This window comes from Choloepus didactylus, chromosome X, assembly GCF_015220235.1.
Source record: "Choloepus didactylus isolate mChoDid1 chromosome X, mChoDid1.pri, whole genome shotgun sequence".
NCBI lineage: Eukaryota > Metazoa > Chordata > Mammalia > Pilosa > Megalonychidae > Choloepus > Choloepus didactylus.
Genome location: NC_051334.1, coordinates 143,840,384 through 143,859,752, shown reverse-complemented (window position 1 = coordinate 143,859,752; position 19,369 = coordinate 143,840,384). Strand labels below are relative to the sequence as shown.

Here is a 19,369-nt window from a genome sequence, read left to right as displayed (position 1 = left end):
ACTTACGAACAGGAAAAGTTTTTTGGTGACAGCCAGCCAGATATTAGCACTCCGTGAAGGGAACAGAAATGCACAAGGCAATATATGATTTCAGAACAAAGACATTCCAAACAGTATGAAGACATCAGGTCTCTAGTATAATCATTAAAGGGGCCTAAGACCCGATGATTTACTAAGGTTAGTGTTTAGGACTAAGATACAGGCCCTCTCTCTCTAGCTAAGCCAACTTGGTAGGTGAAATCACTGCCCTCCCCACTATGTGGGATCAGACACCCAGGGGAGTAAATCTCCCTGGCAACATGGAATATGACTCCCGGGATGGAATCTAGACCCAGCAGCATGGGATGGAGAACATCTTCTTGACCAAAAGGGGGATGTGAAAGGAAATGAAATAAGTTTCAGTGGCAGAGAGATTCCAAAAGGAGCTGAGAGGTCACTCAGGTGGGCACTCTTACACACAATATAGACAACCCTTTTTAGGTTCTAATGAATTGAAATAGCTAGCAGTAAATACCTGAAACTATCAAACTACAACCCAGAACCCATGAATCTTGAAGACGATTGTATAAAAATGTAGCTTATGAGGGGTGACAATGTGATTGGGAAAGCCATATGGACCACACTCCCCTTTGTCCAGTGTATGGATGGATGAGTAGAAAAATGGGGGAAGAAAAAAAAAAGGCACCCAGTGTTCTCTTTTACTTTAATTGTTCTTTTTCACTTTAATTTTTATTCTTATTATTTTTGTGTGTGTGGTAATGAAAATGTCAAAAATTAATTTTGGTGATGAATGCACAACTATATAATGGTACTGTAAACAATTGAATGTACACTTTGTTTTGTATGACTGCATGGTATGTGAATATATCGCAATAAAATTGAATTTAAAAAATACAATAAATGCTGCTTTTTACATCTGTAATTACATTCCTCCTCCTCCAGGGAGATTGTTTACCTTCTTGACCTTTGTCCTTGTCTAAAGCAGGTTTTCTACTTTCCATTTAGGAGGGGGCCCAGGCCCTAGGCCTCCACATTCCACCACCACCACCACCACCACCACCACCACCACCCATAACAGGCTGCATTGACTATAGGAAAGACATTGCCTCCATATACCATAACAACAGTATAAAAGACAACAGAATAGTAATAATCCAACACATAGGCAGATAATCCTGTAAAGAAATGCCACCAAGACTGAGTAAGAGAATTAAACCAAGTAGAAAGAGGATCAGTAGATAATTGATCAATACTGTGTATGTGCTCTTGCATATGATTTAAAGCTTGTGAAATATTATGTGAGTGATTAGGAACATATACACAATATTGTATGTTTATAAGGGTACAGATTCCACCTTGTGCTGCAGTTAAAATGTCTAAAGCCATTCTATTTTGTAAGACTACTTTCTGTAATTGGGCAGTCTCATCATTTAACGATGATATTGCCAATTTAGATCCATTAATTTAGGTCCGCCTGAGCTATGTAGTTGCTTTTCAGTAACAATCACAGCTCCTCCTGGGACAAAAATAGCTAAAGGATAAAACCACCAGGGGGCATGCTTCACTCAATATCTAGATTTAACCATTTCCCAATTGCTAGGAGTGTTTGGTACAAAGAATCATATAATGTAACAGGGACATACAGCTGCCCCCATGAACAGCATCCTGTCCAGTTGTAAGGTAAATAAGGCCATCCACATTGCCCTCAGGTCCATAGTCACCCCACAGGGGAGGGATATGCTTTTTGTCTGCTGGAAGCACTTTGACATTGGAAAAGGCTATCATTTTGTAGCTTAATGGTAAAATTGCACACTTCTAAGGGTAACCACTCCATATCTTGGTTCCCATAAAGACTTTCCATGTAGGCAGGGACAACACGGTCTAAAATGACTGCTTTTGCTGTCAGCCTTCCTATTCCATCATGTACAGCATACCCTAATACAGGCCAGGGCTTATTTACTTATTCCCTCACAAGGGAAAAAGATATAAGCCCAAGTCTCATTTTGAAAGGGTGATTGGATTTCAGTCTTAAAAGAGAAAATCTCACTCCAGATTTGTCGGTGCATTGAATTCTGCCACGTCAACAGGGCGTTCCACGTAGTCCAGTTAGCAGGAGCTATGGTCCAGGGAAGGCCGGTAAAACCCGAAGATGGCAAGTCCATGCAAACCCAAAATTGGGACCGATTGTGGGCATGGATTATGGCTGAAGCCCACTATAGAAAGGTGTCTGCTATGGCGCTATGGGCAAAAAGAAAGATGTTTATGGGGAACAATAAGAGGTAAATCTTGTTGATCTAGTAATATACATGCAAAAGAGTTCCACTGGGAGATAGAAAGGTACCAGGCAGAGGAACATTGTGGGGAGGATTTAAATTCCAGATATTCTCCCCCTGTAAGTCTTGAGAGTCCTCTACCATGACATTAATCATTATTCTAGGCATAAGAGGGGTCCACATAGTTATATATAAGGTTCCATGGGAATAAGAGGCCCAGATTGGTGACAAAAATTTTGAGCCATTTTTTGTATAAATGGTGGTCAGATTACGGTTTGAGTGACTCCTATTCCCCATGGGCTTAAGATTCCCAACCAGTGCAGCTGCATAGGCCAGCACAAAGGTCAAAGACCTCACCCCCACCTCCACCCCATGTGTATGGTCTGTGGCATAGGCTTTTAGGCTGTGAAGAGGCTGTGAAGAGGCTCTGGCCCTTTAATTTGTATTCTCAGGGTTTGCATGGGTCCTTCCATTAGCATTTCAATAGGAGCTGGGGTTGCAGCTCACAGTGTAGCGTTTAGGCAGTTTAGGGTCTGATAAATTCTTTTAGTCCATTGTTGTAGGGATTTCTTATCTTTCACCTTTTCCTTTAAGAGGCCATTCATTTTTCCTCTAAGGCCTGCACCTGTGGGGTTATAGGTTAGATGAAAAGTCCACATTACATCATAGTCCACAGCCTATGCTTAGTTCATTTGTCCAGTGAAAGGGGTTCCCCAGTCACTGTCTATTTGTGTAGGCATTCTGTAGAGGGTGCTTACCTTTTCTAGGCAGCATATGGTGGCTCGCAGATTAGCTTTCCCTACCAGAAAAGCTAACAGAAGTCCCGTAACAGTATCTATTGCAGTGAATGCATACATTGCCCCTTCCGGGAGCAGAAGGGGGCCAATGTGGTACACTTGCCACCGGATCACTGGAGCCTGTAATTGGCCAATATGTCTCATCTGGTGGGGCAATTGGCATGGTTGTCACAGGGAGTATGATGGGTACTCCTGTGTGATGTGTATAAGTTGTGGACGCATGATAGGTAGCTGGAACTGCTGGGCTAAACACCATAAGGTTTGATATCCTTTGTGTCCACTCTTTTGATGAAGCCACTCAGCTGCTTCTTGAGTTTCAGTTGTGTGGCTCCAGACTCAAGCCAGGGGGTCTGTCTCAACATTCCCGGATAGTGTGTGTTCTAGTTTGTTAATGCTGCTGGAATGCAAAACATCAGAAATGGATTGGCTTTAAGGGGGTTTATTTGGTTACAAAGTTACAGTCTTAAGGCCATAAAGTGTCCAAGGTAATACATCAACAATCGGGTACCTTCACTGGAGGATGGCCAATGGCATCTGGAAAACCTCTGTTAGCTGGGAAGGCACTTGGCTGGCATCTGCTCCAAGTTCTGGTTTCAAAATGGCTTTCTCCCAGGACGTTCCTCCCTAGGCTTCAGCTTCTCTTCAAAATGTCACTCTCAGTTGCTCTTGGGGGTTTGTCCTCTCTTAGCTTCTCTGGAGCAAAAGTCTGCTTTCAAAGGCCGTCTCCAAAATGTCTCTGTAAGCTGAAGCTCCTCTCTCCGCTCCTGTGTGTTCTTCAAGTGTCCCTCTTGGCTGTTGCAAGCTTGCTCCTTCTGTCTGAGTTTATATAGTGCTCTAGTAAACTAATCAAGGCCCATGCTGAATGGGCAGGGCCACACCTCCATGGAAATTATCTAATCAGAGTCATCACCCACAGTTGGGTGGGGTGCATCTCCACGGAAATACTCAGAGAATTACAATCTAATCAACACTGATATGTCTGCCCACACAAGATTACATCAAAGATAATGGCGTTTTGGGGGCATAATACATTCAAACCAGCACAGCGTGTTAGGAGTGTGAGCAGGGACATGACAGACAGTTACCTTTCATCACTGGCAGGTGTCTCAGACGTCTTACCACAGCTCTCGTCCCCATAGGAGGCAGCCAATGACTGTCCATTGTTCTTGTTTCTAGGTTGCCATCTAGGTCATGAGGCCTTTGTAAACAGCCCAACTGTCGGTACAGACAGCACATCTCCTGGTTCATGCACTATAACCATCCATACGGCTCTTAATTCAACCCATTGACTGCTTTGCATGGTGCCAGTCTCCCACCATATGGTGTCAGTACTGTGTTGTACCACCACAGCTGTCCATGTGGGAGGCTGCCCACTAGCAGATCCATCAGTATACCAAGCAGACTCTGGAATTGTTCCTGTGCCCTCCATAGTGGGTACTTCAACAGCTGTTGAATCTTCTACATATGACATTGGTCCTAAAATTTTGGGCATTTCAGCACTAAGAGGGCTGGTATTGAAAACACTGCATTGCAACAGGTAAGCTTTCCACTTTGTTAAGGTACTTAGTTGTGCACTGCCAGAGTGTAGCTTATTGACCATGTCCATAATCCACCCCTGTATAGGAGGGTGGTCCTCAAGGTGACAGGAGATTTCAGTGTCAGACCTTCTACTTGCAGTAGAACATTATAAGCTACACACATTTGCTTTTCTAAGGGGCCATATCTTAATTCTGCCCCTTTTCATAATTGTGACCGGAACCCTAAGGGTACTTGTTTAGAATGTTGCCTCTGCCACAAACCCCACTGTTTCAGTTTGCTAATGCTGCCATTATGCAAAATACAAGAAATGGATTGACTTTTATAAAGGGGGTTTATTTGCTTACAAATTTACAGTCCCAAGGCCATGAAAATGTCCAAATTAAGGCATCAACACGAATATACCTTCACTGAAGAATGGCTGATGGCGTCTAGAAAACCTCTGTTAGCTGGGAAGGCACATGGCTGGTGTCTGCTGATTCTTTGCTCCCGGGTTCTGGTCTCAAAATGGCTTTCTCCAAAATGTCTCTGGGTTTCTCTTAGCTTAGCATCTCCAAACATCCTTTTGTCTGCATCTCCAAGAATCTCTAAGTATCAGCAAGCATCTCTTGGGGTGTTTTTTTCCTCTCTTAGCTTCTCCAGAGCAAACTCTGGGCTAGTATCTCAAAGTGTCAGCAAGCAATTCGGTCAGCTTCCAAGCATCTAACATCTGTATGTCCCGGCTTAGCATATCCCAGGGCATTTTCCTCCCTCTGCTCTCTGTGAGAGCTCCCTTTAAAGGACTCCAGTAAACTAATCAAAATCTACCCTGAATGGGCAGGGTCAAATCTCCATGGAAACATTAAATCAAGAGGTCACACCCTAATCAAAAAGATTAATCTGCTCCCACAAGATTGCATTAAAAAATATGGCTTTTTCTGGGGGACATAATATTTACAAACTAGCACACGCACCCAAAGCCAGTGTTGGTGCTAGCCACATCCAATTCACAGGGTAAATCAGGACCTACCCCCCTCAATGCTTGTGCCTGTGCTATTGCCCTTTTTGCATTTTCAAAAGCAGCCTGCTGGTGGTCATCCCATTCCCGAGTATGACCTTTTCCATTTAGCATATACAATAGTTTTAATATTTGAGCCAAATGGGAAATGAAAGGTCTCCAATATCCTAGTAGTCGTAGAAAGGCCATTAATTGCTTTGGTGTATGCAGCATAGGAAAACATTGTACCTTTTCAATTACTGCAAAAGGAAAAATTTTTGTCTTACCAGACCATACAACAGCCAAGAATTTGATAGAGCAGTCAGGGCCTTGCAGTTTGTTGTGACTGCCCATCCCCAGCTCTAGAGATGGGCTATTAACATGTCTGATACCTCTTTTAGTTCTAACAGAGATTTGCTGGTTAACATAATATCATCAATATAATGAAATAGAGTCACAGATTTGGGTTTCTCCCAATTGGCCAAGTCTTTTGTTACTAGGCCATGGCAAATGCTTGGGCTATGCAGATAGCCTTGTGGGAACATGGTGAAAGTCCTTAGTGGTCCTTCCCAGATGAAGGCGAAAGCAGGTTGACTGGCCTTATCTAAGGGAATGCTAAAGAAAGCATCTAAACCAAAGTGATAATGACATAATTGAATGATAATCTCTTGCAGTAAAGAGGCAATGTTTGGAACTACTGCATACAGAGGTGGCATTACTTTATTTAATTTAGGTAATCCACTGTTATGTGCTGGGTTCGGTCAGGTTTCCTACTGGCCACACAGGGCTATTAAAGGGGCTATGGGTTGGTATTAATATTCCCACTCTTTCTAGTTCCTTAATGGTTGCAGAAGTCTCTTGATGTCCCCCTGGGAAATTATATTGTTTAGTGGCTATAATACTCTTAAGGTTGTAGTACTTTTACAGAGGCCCATTTTGCCTGTCCCTTTAAGACTGCTTTCACCACTCTACCCTGGAGGTGGAATTCTCCTATGGTAGTTTGTAATGTAGAATTTAGGAGAAGATCACTTCCTAATATATCTTCAGGTATAGGAGAAATATATACAGTGTATTCCCAGGAGGGCAGTCTCCCAATTTGCAAGAGCAAATTATGCCATTTGGCTCTGATTGTCTTTCCCCCATAGCCGTGTATGGCCAGCACAGTCCATTAAATCAGACTACATTTCCATAAGTTAGAGTGCATTCAGCCCCAGTATCCACTAGTGTCAACACTGTCTGTTTGTTAGTAGGGGACCAGTAAATAGTTAATTCTACCCAGGAGTCTTGACCTCTCCGCTATGGGAAGGAAAAAGGAGCTTGCCAAGTCTCCTCCGGGGGTGCAGAGGGTTCTCCTATTTTGAAAGGGGGTTTCTTAGCTGGTTTATTTTCCCCTTCAGCTGTTTGGGGATTTATTTTAGTAAACCTTTTTGTCTTTAGGTAATTTGCTCCACAATTTAACTAAAACAGCATTTGGTTGTTTATCTATGGTTTCTAGTTCTGTCCCCTTGCCAGTTAGATCAGCCCATATTTGTTTACCTGAGACCCTTATGCCTCAAAATGGACACTAGGGGTCCATAAAAATGATTAGGAGTGTTGTGGAGGATGGTGTCTTTCATCCCCACTGTAAAAGTTTCATTGTCACGGCCTGCAAAATTCACAGAATATATTACATGTTTCATCCCAAGACCCCACAAAACATCCTGCGGTTCTTCCATAGACTGGCAATAGGGAGTAAAGTGTGGATTATCTCCTTCATTGGGCCAGGCAGTCTTCATGCAACTATTAGCCAGGCTAACAAAGATACCATTTCTACCTGATTTAGGGTGGCATACAGGTACTGGCATAGGGATGGATGTGTTGTGATAGATACTTATTTAATCATTTCCATCCCAGTTAATATTATGCCCTCAGCTCCTGTGTTCCAGAATCATAAAAGCCAATCAGGTAATGACTCACTTGCTTTCTGCCTATAACACCGTCCAAGAACCCCTAATTCTGCGGCGGTATGATCTCATGGTATCATGGAGTTTCTGTGCAGGAGGCTGTAAATTCTGAGGGGCCACCCTGGCAGGTCACTTCTGTGCTGTTTTTATTTTTTGCTGCAGCACTGGGTGTACTTGCCGGGGGAGCTCCTCTTCCTCTGCTTCCCAAATCTTGTCCTTCTCCTCCTCTTCATCATGAGATGAAGAATCCCTGGGATCCCAAGCTTTTGGGTCCCACCCTGGATTAGTTACTATTCTCCAGACTCAAACTCAGGGTAATTTTCTACCACAGGCTTGAACGTATCTACAGGCTAATGTTTCTAATTGATCATCCACACAACACAAGCACACAGTTAAGGCATCTTTCATGTCTGCTTTAGCAAGCCGTGTGTCCCTCTCTAATTTAATTCATCTTCCAGATGGCAGGCTGTTGTTTTTGCTGACTGTTCTGCCTCTGTGGCCATAAGTAAGGCTCCTAAAAGGGGCCAGGCTACAAACTCCGCTACTTGTTCTCTTTTCCTTTTTCTAAGATTTAGTTGTCCTGCTGTTGCGTAACAGTTAGCAACCTCACCAGAGTTTTCAGGGTATCCCCATATTCCCACAGTGGTCCCCATTCATCCAGGAGGAAGCCACCCCTCCCCACATGGACAATATAAGCCAATTTGGAAATACCCCACAGATTCTTCCTTCCCCAGACCCATGCCTACTGCTGCTGATCGTTTCGGTCTTCTGGCTGGCTTGCCAATTGTTATTGTTCAGGCTCGGACCAAGCTCATACAGAGCCCAGGAGGGGGCAGCTCCTGGACCAAAAAATACACCAGGCACAGAAGTGGACATGGGTTTATTGTAACTTACAAATAGAAGTTTTCCAGAGATGGCCAGGCAGACGTTAGTGCTCCATGAAGGGAACAAAAATGCATGAGACAATATATGATTTCAGGAGAAATTCCAAATAGTATGAGGACATTGAGTCTCTAGTATAATCATTAAAGGGGCCTAAGACCTGATGATTTACTAATGTTAGTGTTAAGACTAAGATACAATCAATGCTGCTTTTTACATCCATAATTACATTCTTCCCCCTCCAGGGAGATTGTTTACTTTCTTGACCTTTGTCCTTGGCTAAAGCAGGTTTGTTACCAGCTTTTAGGAGGGGGCCCAGGCATTGGGCCACATCAACTAAATGAGGTCCGTGACACACTTAAGATTAGATGGTTGTGTTATGTAAGTTTGTAATCACAACCGGGGCTTTCCTTGAACAGTAGAAGTTCATCACCTCATTATTAGAGGTAGCACAATACAGAGTATTTCTCCAATACTTCAATGGTGTGCCGGTTTGAATGTATTATGTCCCCCAGAAAAAGCCATATTCTTTGATGCAATCTTGTGGGGCAGACATAATAGTGGGGATTAAGTTGGAACGTTTGGATTAGGTTGTTTGCATGGAGATGCGCCCCACCCAACTGTAGATGATAACTGATGGGGGTATCTCCATGGAGGCGTGGCCCCACCCATTCAGGGTGGGCCTTGATCAGTGGAGCCATATAAATGAGCTGACTCAAAGAGAAGAAACTCAGTGCAGCTGTGAGTGACGTTTTGAAGAGAAGCAAGCCATTTTGGGAGAAAGCCATTTTGAAACCAGAACTTTGGAGCAGACGCCAGCCACATGCCTTCCCAGCTAACAGAGGTTTTCCGGACGCCATTGGCCATCCTCCAGTGAAGGTACCCGATTCCTGATGTGTTACCTTAGACACTTTATGGCCTTAAGACTGTAACTGTGTAGCCAAATAAACCCCCTTTTTATAAAAGCCAATCCGTCTCTGGTGTTTTGCATTCCGCAGCATTAGCAAACTAGAACAGATTTTGGTACCAGAGAAGTGGGGTGCTTTTGCTGCTGAGTTTGCAAATACCAAACATGTTGGAATGGTTTTTTAAATGGCTAAGGGGAAGATTCTGGAAGAATTGTGAGGAACTTGATAGAAAAGGCCTAAACTGCTTTAAAGAGACTTTATGGAAATAAGGACTCTAAAAATACTTCTGATGAGGACTTGAGCAGAAATGATGAATGCATTGTTGCAAACTGGAAGAAAGGCAATCCTTGTTTTAAAGTGGCAGAGAATTTGGCAAAATTGAGTCCTGGTGTCAGATGGAAGGAAGAATTTGAAAGTGACAACCTGGAATACTTAGCTGAGGAGATCTCCAGACTACATGTGGAGGAGGTACCCTGGCTTCTTCTTGCAGCTTATAGTAAAATGTGAGCAGAGAGAGATAAACTTAGAACTGAACTCTTGGGTTCAAAGAAACCAGAAGCTGATGGCTTGGAAAATTATGAGCTTTCAGGGGGTGGAATCCCAGTAGCTACAGCCCAACGTGAGGATGTAACCAAACATGGAACCCAGCTGCCATTTCAGTACAAGCCAAGATTGGAGATGGAATTATCCAGAAAGGATTTGTGGAAAGTCCTGTTGTCTGATGGCTTTGACCCCTGCATACTTCATGCAAAGCCAACAGAATTTTTGCAAGAACTTTATAGACGGAGCCATTGCCAGTCTGGACTGGAGGAGACAGACAAGGAACAAACTGAAGGAAAAATTTCTTCAAAGACAGAGCCATGGAGGTTGAGGTCTGGAGTCAAGAGGCCTTGGGCTGGGAGAGTGGAGCAGCCCACACGCATGGAAAGGGTGAGTTTGCCCCAGAGGTCAAGGGTGGGCATTCCACCTCGATGCTCTGGAAGAGTTTTGCCACCCGAGGTCCCAAAGAGGGTGGAGCACATTCCCAGGGAATTGGGGAGAGCCTGGCTGCCACCACACTGTTCTGAAGGGGTTGAAGAGTGTGCCCCAGAGATGGAAGGGAATCTGGGAGCTGCCCCAATGTTTGAGGAGGTTGGGGCCGAGAAGGTGGTCTCCCCAGTGTGTGGATATGTTGGAGCACTCACCCAAGTGTTTGGAGAGGAAATGGCTGCCACAAAAGCCCTTGGGAAGGGTTAGACTCCCACTCTCTCAAGCCCCAAGGATGCAACGTTGTTCTGTAAATGACTCTCAGACTTTGAAATCTAATGGAGTTTATCCTGCGTGCTTTAGGAACTGTTTTGGTCCTGTTTACCCTGTTTTCCTTACTCTTTCTCCTTATGGCAGTGGGAATGTTTATCCTATGAATGTCCCTCCTTTGTATATTGGAAGCATATAACTTGTTCTAAGTCCACAGATCCAAAGCTAAAGGAAAAGTATGCCTTAGGACTGACCACGCCTATATTTGATTTTGATGGGATCTTGTACTTAACTATTGTTACTGAAATGATTTAAGTTTCTGTGGTATTGTGGGATGAATGTATTTTGTATTTGGAAAGAATATGTTTTTCTGGGGTCCAGGGAGTGGAATGTGCCGGTTTGAATGTATTATGTCCCCCAGGAAAAGCCATATTCTTTGATGCAATCTTGTGGGGCAGACATAATAGTGGGGATTAAGTTGGAACGTTTGGATTAGGTTGTTTGCATGGAGATGTGCCCCACCCAACTGTAGATGATAACTGATGGGGGTATCTCCATGGAGGCGTGGCCCCACCCATTCAGGGTGGGCCTTGATCAGTGGACCCATATAAATGAGCTGACTCAAAGAGAACTCAGTGCAGCTGTGAGTGACGTTTTGAAGAGGAGCAAGCTTGCTAGAGAGGAGCGTCCTGGGAGAAAGCCATTTTGAAACCAGAACTTTGGAGCAGACGCCAGCCACATGCCTTCCCAGCTAACAGGTTTTCCGGACGCCATTGGCCATCCTCCAGTGAAGGTACCCGATTCCTGATGTGTTACCTTAGACACTTTATGGCCTTAAGACTGTAACTGTGTAGCCAAATAAACCCCCTTTTTATAAAAGCCAATCCGTCTCTGGTGTTTTGCATTCCGCAGCATTAGCAAACTAGAACAAATGGCAATGCCAATTTGGCAATTTCAAATGACAAACTTCAATGTCAATGCCAAATCCTTCCTTCTGGAAATGTGCTTTCAATGGAGTCAACGTAAATCATAGAAGGCAGGTGTCCTTAAAGTTATCACCAGTTCAAATGTTAAACTGGATAAAAGAGCAAGCTAAAAAACATTTTTGTGGCCTTGCAGGGCCTAATGTCAACTGGGGCATTGATGGATACACATGGAATTATCACCACCTTCACTGCAGTTATACATTTCCAGATGTTCATATTATGTAGCTACCTTTAACATAGAACCTTTTATTTCAAGTAGACAGTACTCTCATTTTAATAAACTGAATGGTTGCTGTTGCTGCTCTATACTAAAACAAAAATCACTATTTAAGTACATACTATGTCAGATACCATAAAGAATACATGGAAGCTGAAGGTGCAATCTCAATTTAAGTGTCCTAACTGGAATTTTTAACACTGTAGGATTCACTCAGAAAAGGAACTAGGAAAAAAAATACTTTTCCTATGTTCTCCTAGTGATCTCTAAAGAAACAATGCTTTTTAATATAGTAACATCTATAACAATAGCAGCAACTACCTTGTATGAAGTATTAAGTGCTTGGTGTACATTATGTCTATAATTTTACAATCCTCAGCTGCCTTCCAGTTTTTAACAGTCTGCATATGAATTAAAGTGATAAAGCTACATTGGGTAGACTGCTTGATTTTGTGTAGGACTATTTTTAAAAGTAAAGAACACTTCTGATTTTTCTTTTTCATTTTATTTTTATTAAGCACCTTATAATACACTGCATGCTACATAATATACCACAGTATAAACTTTCAGCAGGGGTAGGTGCTCATAACTGAGTTATTTTTTTTTCATCCATCAGGAAAATGCTTCCGTGAGTCAGTCAATATTCTCCAAACCCTGAAAAGCAATTTAAAAAGGACAGTGTGAGAATTCTGTTCCCTTCAGATAAGTATATGTACTCTTGTTTCCAGTGTCACCCACTGTTATTATTAATATATATATATGACCAAAGGACTTGAAGGGGTCCTTGAGGATTTACAAATTTACAGACATGAAAAATACAATAAGACATTTAAGGATAAAATAAAACCAAATCAATCTAAAAGGAAGAGAAGTGCTTTCACATCCCACATTTCTCTGACTGGAACAATAAATTGAACTCAATTTTATAATCGCTAAGGTAAAAAGAATAACCTGTAATGATTTCTGGTTTTCATTTTCTGACAGGAGCAAACATATCACTTTACATGAAAAGCAACAGTTTACCACCTGGATCCTTATTTAAAGAACCCTTATGTGAGTCAGAGAAAAATAAGATAAAATCCATTTTCAGTCAACATGACGTGGATACATTATTATCCTCATTCCAGTTTTCTTTTTTTACAGATAAGGAAATGAAGGTTTAGAGAGGTTAAAAGTCACTTGCTTAAATCAGTGAAGTAGTACCAGAGCCAGAATCCAAACCCAGGCACCCCAACTCCAGAACCCTTGGCTCATAACCTCTACACTATTTAATCAAAAGACCCAGAACCCATATTTCATTGCATATTAGATTCAAGTCACAACAGCTATAACTTAAAAGATTAATCACCGACAACATTTCTTCCAGGTGCTAAAATAATACAGGCCAGGTACCTTGTTTACTATTACAGAATCACCTGGAGAGATGTTACGATTGCATACTCCTAGAACCTTACTCTTAGAAATCCTGATTCACTTGGAAGTGTAATTTGATACGACCCTTCTGAAGGGCAATTTGGCAGTATTTGTCAACATTTACGACACTTCACTTTGTCTCACCATTCTACTCAGGAATTTATTCTACAAAATTAATCCTGCAAAAATACTCACACATGTGCCTAAAGAAGGCATGTACTAGAATTTTCACTGCAATTTTTTAAAAGGAATTTTTCAAAAAGGAAATGCCCCAAGTGTCATCCATAGGAGAATAAACTATGAATACCTATGGGACAACTATGGAATACAATACCACAGTAAAAAGAATGTACACCAGGGTTTCTCAACCTTGGCAATATTGACATTTTAGACTGGATAACTTCATTGTGCGGGCCTGTTCTGTGAACTGTAGGGATGTTTCACAGCATCCCTGGCCTCTCCCCACTAGATGCCAAGTAGCACCCCACACACACATTGTATCAAGCAAAAATGTCTTCAGACATTACAAAATGTTGCCTGGAGGGGAAAATCACCCACAGATGAGAACCACTGAGGTAGACCTACCTGTATGTATTAAATTTAAGTAATAAAAAACTACCAGAGAGGATATGTACAGGATGATCCAATTTAAGGTATTTAAAAACTGTATGTATTGCTGGAAGCAAAGTAGTTATTTTAGGTTATTTGTTTTTCTTAATCCTTTGCTTTGTTTTGTTTGAAATGTTGTGGGGTTTTTTTTTTGTTGGTTTGTTTAATTTTTCGATAAAGTTAAAAAAAAACCTTTGTATATATAACATGCATATGCATGGGAATATACAGGAAAAAGTCCAGAAGGATATGTATCAGGTTGAAAACAATGGTTTCCTCCAGAGAGAGGAGTAGGATTGCATGCATTTCTTTTCTATGCATGGTAGGGGTGGGGTGGGGGAGTGTGAGAGAAGAGGGGCCTTTGCTTTTTACTGTTTGTACTTTCAAAATTTTTATAAGATGCACTCATAAATTACTTATGTAATTTTAAAAAGAAGGTAAATGAACAACACGTGAAAAGCACTTTATAGACACGGCACTAAACAAATATAAATTCTCATTATTCAATCTAATTCTCAGTTGCCAAAAGAGGTTTGCCCAGGTGTTTGTACTCAGCTTGTGATTTAATCCTCAAACAAGTACCTATGTACAATGTTAGAGATCAAAATGTTACTATTATTTCTCCTTATAATCAGCTATAATCTATATCTAATAGAATGTTACATGATTCTTAGGGTAAGGTAATTCTTCCACTGTTATTTAGAAGGTACATTCTATTAGTCTTTATATGTATTCAAAAAACCAAGAAACAGCACTAGGCTCAGCTCAAGTAAAATTAAAATGATGTGACCAAGTTTCAAACCACCAACTGTAAGTACTCAGCAAATTCCATCTTTACCCCTCTCCTCTGCTTAACCTCTCTCCTCTATCAATACTACTTCCTGTTTTATACCCCCATGGTAGTAAGGCCTACTTCCTTCACTTGCATCTTAGGGCAGAAACCCAGAGATCTTAAGCTACTGAAACTGTGTTTTGGCTTGTTTTGCTTTTTTTTAAATGCAATTTTATTAAGATATAATTACATAACATACAATCATTCAAAGTGTACAATCAGTTGTTTACAGTATTGTCATATAGTTGTGCATTCATCACCACAATCAAACTTGGAACATTTTCATTATTCCAAAAAATAAAATTAAAATTAAAATAAAAAAGAACACCTTTTGGCTTGTTTTTATTTTATTTTATTTTTTTTTTTAACTTTCCCTTCTTTTTTAAATCAACTGTATGAAAAAAAAGTTAAAAAGAAAACAAACATACAATAAAAGAACATTTCAAAGAGACCATAATTGGCTTGTTTTTAAAACACATATCCTTTGCTCTTGCATAAAAAAAAAGTTTGCTCAGATATCGATCTGCACTTTGGCTTCTAATATGACTTATTTTTCCATAAAACATACTATGGTTAGTTTGGGGGTAGAACAGTTCTTTACTCTAGAAGGTTATTCAAATGGAAAGAAACAGCTGTCAACTGCTAGCAGTAAACAAATGGTAAATGTACTGTTCTAGGAATTTCAGTGTATTTTCAGATTTTAAGACATCATATTATCACTGACTTGTAGTCCATATTGTCTATGCCCCTGAGCCAATTAAACTAGAATAAAGATAACTTTGAAACTAACAAAGGAAGGAAACATTTAATAACTGTTCCTCACGTATGTATTAAATACTGTCACATCATAAAACCCTATCAGATAAGTCTTTAGCAATTTTGTTTTACAAATGAGGAAACAGAGGATTAGAGGCTAAACAACCTGTCTAAAGTGGAGCAGAGATTCAAATCCAAGCCTGTCTACCTTCAAAGCTTGTGTATTTCCCACCAGGATGCACAATTGGTCCTTTTAATGGATTCTCTGGTACCTTTAACTAATATACACCGCTGTAGGGTGGGTTGTTTTCAAAATCAAACATTGGGACACTCAGGATTTACAATGTTTAAAAATGTAAACCATTACTCAGAAAAGCAGTCATCAAAAACCCATTTGCATCTTTTTTAAAAACAGTGTCCAACCACTGTAGGTCAAAGACTCCCAGTCTCCTGTATTACACTGGCCAGGAATATTCCATACACAATTTGCGACCTGACAATAGAGTAACCAGGTTTTTATTTTGAAAAATGAGGTCATTAACAATGTAACTACCAACTGGATAGGTACTACAGTATAGGGGCTAAAGGCATGGGCTATGGTCCTAATCTCAAATGTCACTTCCTTACAAGCTGTATGACCTTAGGCAAGGCATTACCGGAACTGCCGCAACCCTGCAGGTGGGCCTGCTAGCAGCAGGTTCATCTTACCTTTGATACATAGTAACGATTCACCCCGGAGATCCGCCTATCTCTTTCCATCAAATTCCACTGATATGAATAATGGGCAACCCTCTTTTCCTACAAATAAAAGACAATTCCGTTGCAGTTTATGAAGATTCTAAAAATGTAAGTCACTAAAATAAAATGTCATTAAATGTAATAGTCACTAAAATAAAAAATTAACCAGACCAAAACCAGGCCACTAAACTTCAGAATTGAAGTGGTAATCATCACTTCTTACGCCTTTCCATTTTAACCAGCATCCATGTTTTATTTTTTTTGTCTTTTAAGAAGTGTTTAATTGTTGCCTTTTGGGAACCCTACCGAGCGGTAGGTCACATGTGAAGTGCAATCACAAAACCAGAAAGCAAATAGTTTAATACCCTGACTGTACTCTAGAAATGATGTGAAGAACTAGAAGAGAGGCAAACTAAAAACCTGATGTGACACGCAAGATCTTGGGGGTGCATTCCTATAGGCTTGCAAGAAAATGCTGGGAATAAAAAAAAAAAAATCAAGGGAAAAACCTAAAGGTAGGGAAGAAGAACGAGAAGCTACCGAGATGTGAGCGAGAAATTAAAATCAATATCGAGCAAGTGTGAATAGAGATTAGAAGTCGGAGCGAGTGGAGGCAACACTGACGCCTCCCCTTTGCCTATCTGTTTGGACCTACTTCTATTCTCCTGTCTTCCCAGCCCCCAAATCTCTGCTCTACCCTTTTACCCACTTTTCTCCACACAGTTATCTAGCTGTTTCTTGCTTAAGTAGGATGTGGTTTCTGTCCGGTTTCATCCCGCAAGCCTCAGCTTTTAGGTAACACTAAAAAAGGAAAGGGCCGACCGTGGAATTCCCAACCTCGAAGAGAGGCCCCGGATCCTAACGACCTTCCTGCCCCGCCGTCATTTTCGAACGGGGACCGGGGCAGCCGCCTTACCTTGCCCCCGTTAGTGAACTTGTGGATGTTCGCAGTGGCCACTCCGGGGATGAGCAAACACACCCCCATGACGGCGAGTCCAGGGAGAATCTCGAACCACATCGCGGTAGGGGTACCAAGACCAAAAACCAACTCCTGCGCCACTGAAGATGACCCAGCTGCAGCTACCTTCCCGGTAGGCTCCGCGGCAGTCCGACAAGCGAAGCTGCGTCGTGTACGTCTCCGGAGGAAGCGACGGAGTCCGGTAGGGCTCAAGTAGGAGGTGCGAACGCGATCACGCTCTTGCGCTCTCTGCTCCAGCAGTCCTGCTTCGCCAGCCTCCTTGCCAGCGACTCGCGGCGGAGTGCACGACGTGCAGTGACGAAGAGGCCCCGTGCGTCTCTGTACACCGCAGCCGTTTCGGAGCTTGAGACCCCAAAATGGCAGAGCAGCTTTCCCCAGGAAAGAGCACAGACCAGGTGTGCACCTTCCTCTTCAAAAAACCTGGACGTAAAAATGCTGCAGGCCGCAGAAAGCGCCCGGTCTGCGACTCAGAGCCGGGAGAAAGCAGCAGCAGTAGTGAGGAAGGCAGCACTGTAGTTCGCCCGGAAAAGAAGCGGACGATCCACAATCCGATGATACAGAAGACTCGTGGCAGCGGTAAACAGAAGGAGGCTTACGGCGATCTGAGTAGCGAGGAAGAGAATGAACCCGGGAGTCTCGGCGTGGTCTACAAGTCCACCCGTTCTGCAAAACCCGTGGGACCAGAGGATATGGGGGCGACTGCTGTTTACGAGCTAGACACTGAGAAGGAGCATGACGCACAAGCTATCTTCGAGCGTAGCCAGAAGATCCAGGAAGAGCGGAGGGGCAAGGAAGATGACAAAATCTATCGGGGAATCAATAATTATCAGAAATACATGAAGCCCAAAGACACGTCTATGGGCAATGCCTCCTCCGGAATGGTGAGGAAGGGCCCCATTCGAGCTCCGGAGCATCTACGTGCCACCGTGCGCTGGGATTACCAGCCTGACATCTGTAAGGACTACAAGGAAACTGGCTTCTGCGGCTTCGGAGACAGCTGCAAGTTCCTCCATGATCGCTCAGATTACAAGCATGGGTGGCAGATTGAACGTGAGCTTGATGAGGGTCGCTATGGTGTCTATGAGGATGAAAACTATGAAGTGGGAAGCGATGATGAGGAAATACCATTCAAGTGTTTCATCTGTCGCCAGACCTTCCAAAATCCAGTTGTCACCAAGTGCAGGCATTATTTCTGCGAGACCTGTGCATTGCAGCATTTCCGCACCTCCCCGCGTTGCTATGTCTGTGACCAGCAGACCAATGGCGTCTTCAATCCAGCGAAAGAATTGATTGCCAAACTGGAGAAGCATCAAGCTGCGGAGGAAGGTGGTGCTTCCGATTTCCCAGAAGACCCCAGTGAGGATCCGATTCCCATTACTTAGGTTTCTCCTAATTCTCAAATCTCAAAATAAATGTTTTGTTGTTTTGGAAATCTTAATTTGTGTCCTTCCTTTCTAGGGAAAGTGACTAAGAGGAGGAGGCAGGTGGTGAATTAGAGTCCTGAATGTCTTGTTGTAAAAGCATGGAGGTAGGTATAATCTGGATTTTTAGCCCTGGGATAAACACTTTACCTGTGTGTAACATACTCTTTTCAGAATCCTTTGGCATAAATTACAGAATTGGTGTTTTGAAGTTTGAGAAAAGAGCTAGAATTTGCTTGAAGTAACCAAAGCTGTGATGGAAGCAGTAACTGAACCTATTTATTATAACACATTTCTGTATCACTTAGTTTACAAAGTGCTTTCGCACATTATCTCTGTTGGGAGCCCTAGGAGTCTTTACTTCTTTCAAAATACACCCAAGCCAAGGTGTGTGATTGGTGGTGGGGGTTGGGGGGTGGGGAATTGGGTTGGGGGACTGGTAGCTAGGACCACCGGGTGGGTGCATGGGAAATGGTCCTTGCTCTCTTTAAAGCACCTATAGGTAACTGCACCCCCTTCCGTAGATGATGGAAATGGTCTATACTGTGCTGTCCAATGTGATAGCCACATGTGAACTTGTGCACCTGCGTGGGGCAAAAACCTAGTATTTTATAATCTGAAACTATCTGTATTCTTAAAGACTGTAATAGAGCTGATCATATCCTTTTTATGTACCTGTCTTCCCAGCTGGTTGGTGAACTGCTTGATTTACTAGTCCAGTGCTTAGCATATAATAAGCAGTTAATAAATATGCCCAGAGAGGTATTGATTGGGCTAGAATTTGGGCTGATCCCAGGAAACAGATACAAAAATAAATTCTGGGTTACAATATCTTTTATCCACATCCATTAATCCATTTAAAGATAA

General features: G+C 42.2%; 2 protein-coding genes across 2 annotated transcripts; one reads left to right on the top strand and one right to left on the bottom strand.

Moving 5' to 3' along the window:
- Positions 1-12,359: 12,359 nt before the first annotated feature.
- NDUFA1 (NADH:ubiquinone oxidoreductase subunit A1) lies at positions 12,360-17,225 on the bottom strand. Its single transcript, XM_037822433.1, has 3 exons — positions 17,019-17,225; positions 16,073-16,162; positions 12,360-12,408 (listed from the first exon to the last, which is right to left on the bottom strand). Exons 1-3 carry the CDS (start codon positions 17,118-17,120, stop codon positions 12,388-12,390), a joined length of 213 nt encoding a protein of 70 aa, XP_037678361.1. The 5' UTR covers positions 17,121-17,225; the 3' UTR covers positions 12,360-12,387.
- A 46-nt stretch (positions 17,226-17,271) lies between these two features.
- On the top strand, positions 17,272-18,592 carry RNF113A (ring finger protein 113A). Its single transcript, XM_037822432.1, has 2 exons — positions 17,272-18,437; positions 18,540-18,592. The coding sequence occupies exons 1-2, from the start codon at positions 17,438-17,440 to the stop codon at positions 18,575-18,577; spliced, it is 1,038 nt and encodes a 345-aa protein (XP_037678360.1). The 5' UTR covers positions 17,272-17,437; the 3' UTR covers positions 18,578-18,592.
- The last annotated feature ends 777 nt before the right edge of the window (positions 18,593-19,369 follow it).

Coding starts and splice junctions, on each gene's coding strand:
- RNF113A (XM_037822432.1), top strand. CDS start 17,438: ATGGCAGAGCAGCTTTCCCCAGGAAAGAGCACAGACCAGGTGTGCACC. Junction 18,438..18,539: donor CGATTTCCCAGAAGACCCCA/GTGAGGATCCGA, acceptor CTTCCTTTCTAG/GGAAAGTGACTAAGAGGAGG.
- NDUFA1 (XM_037822433.1), bottom strand. CDS start 17,120: ATGTGGTTCGAGATTCTCCCTGGACTCGCCGTCATGGGGGTGTGTTTG. Junction 16,163..17,018: donor AGTTCACTAACGGGGGCAAG/GTAAGGCGGCTG, acceptor TTTTATTTGTAG/GAAAAGAGGGTTGCCCATTA. Junction 12,409..16,072: donor ATCGTTACTATGTATCAAAG/GTAAGATGAACC, acceptor ATTGCTTTTCAG/GGTTTGGAGAATATTGACTG.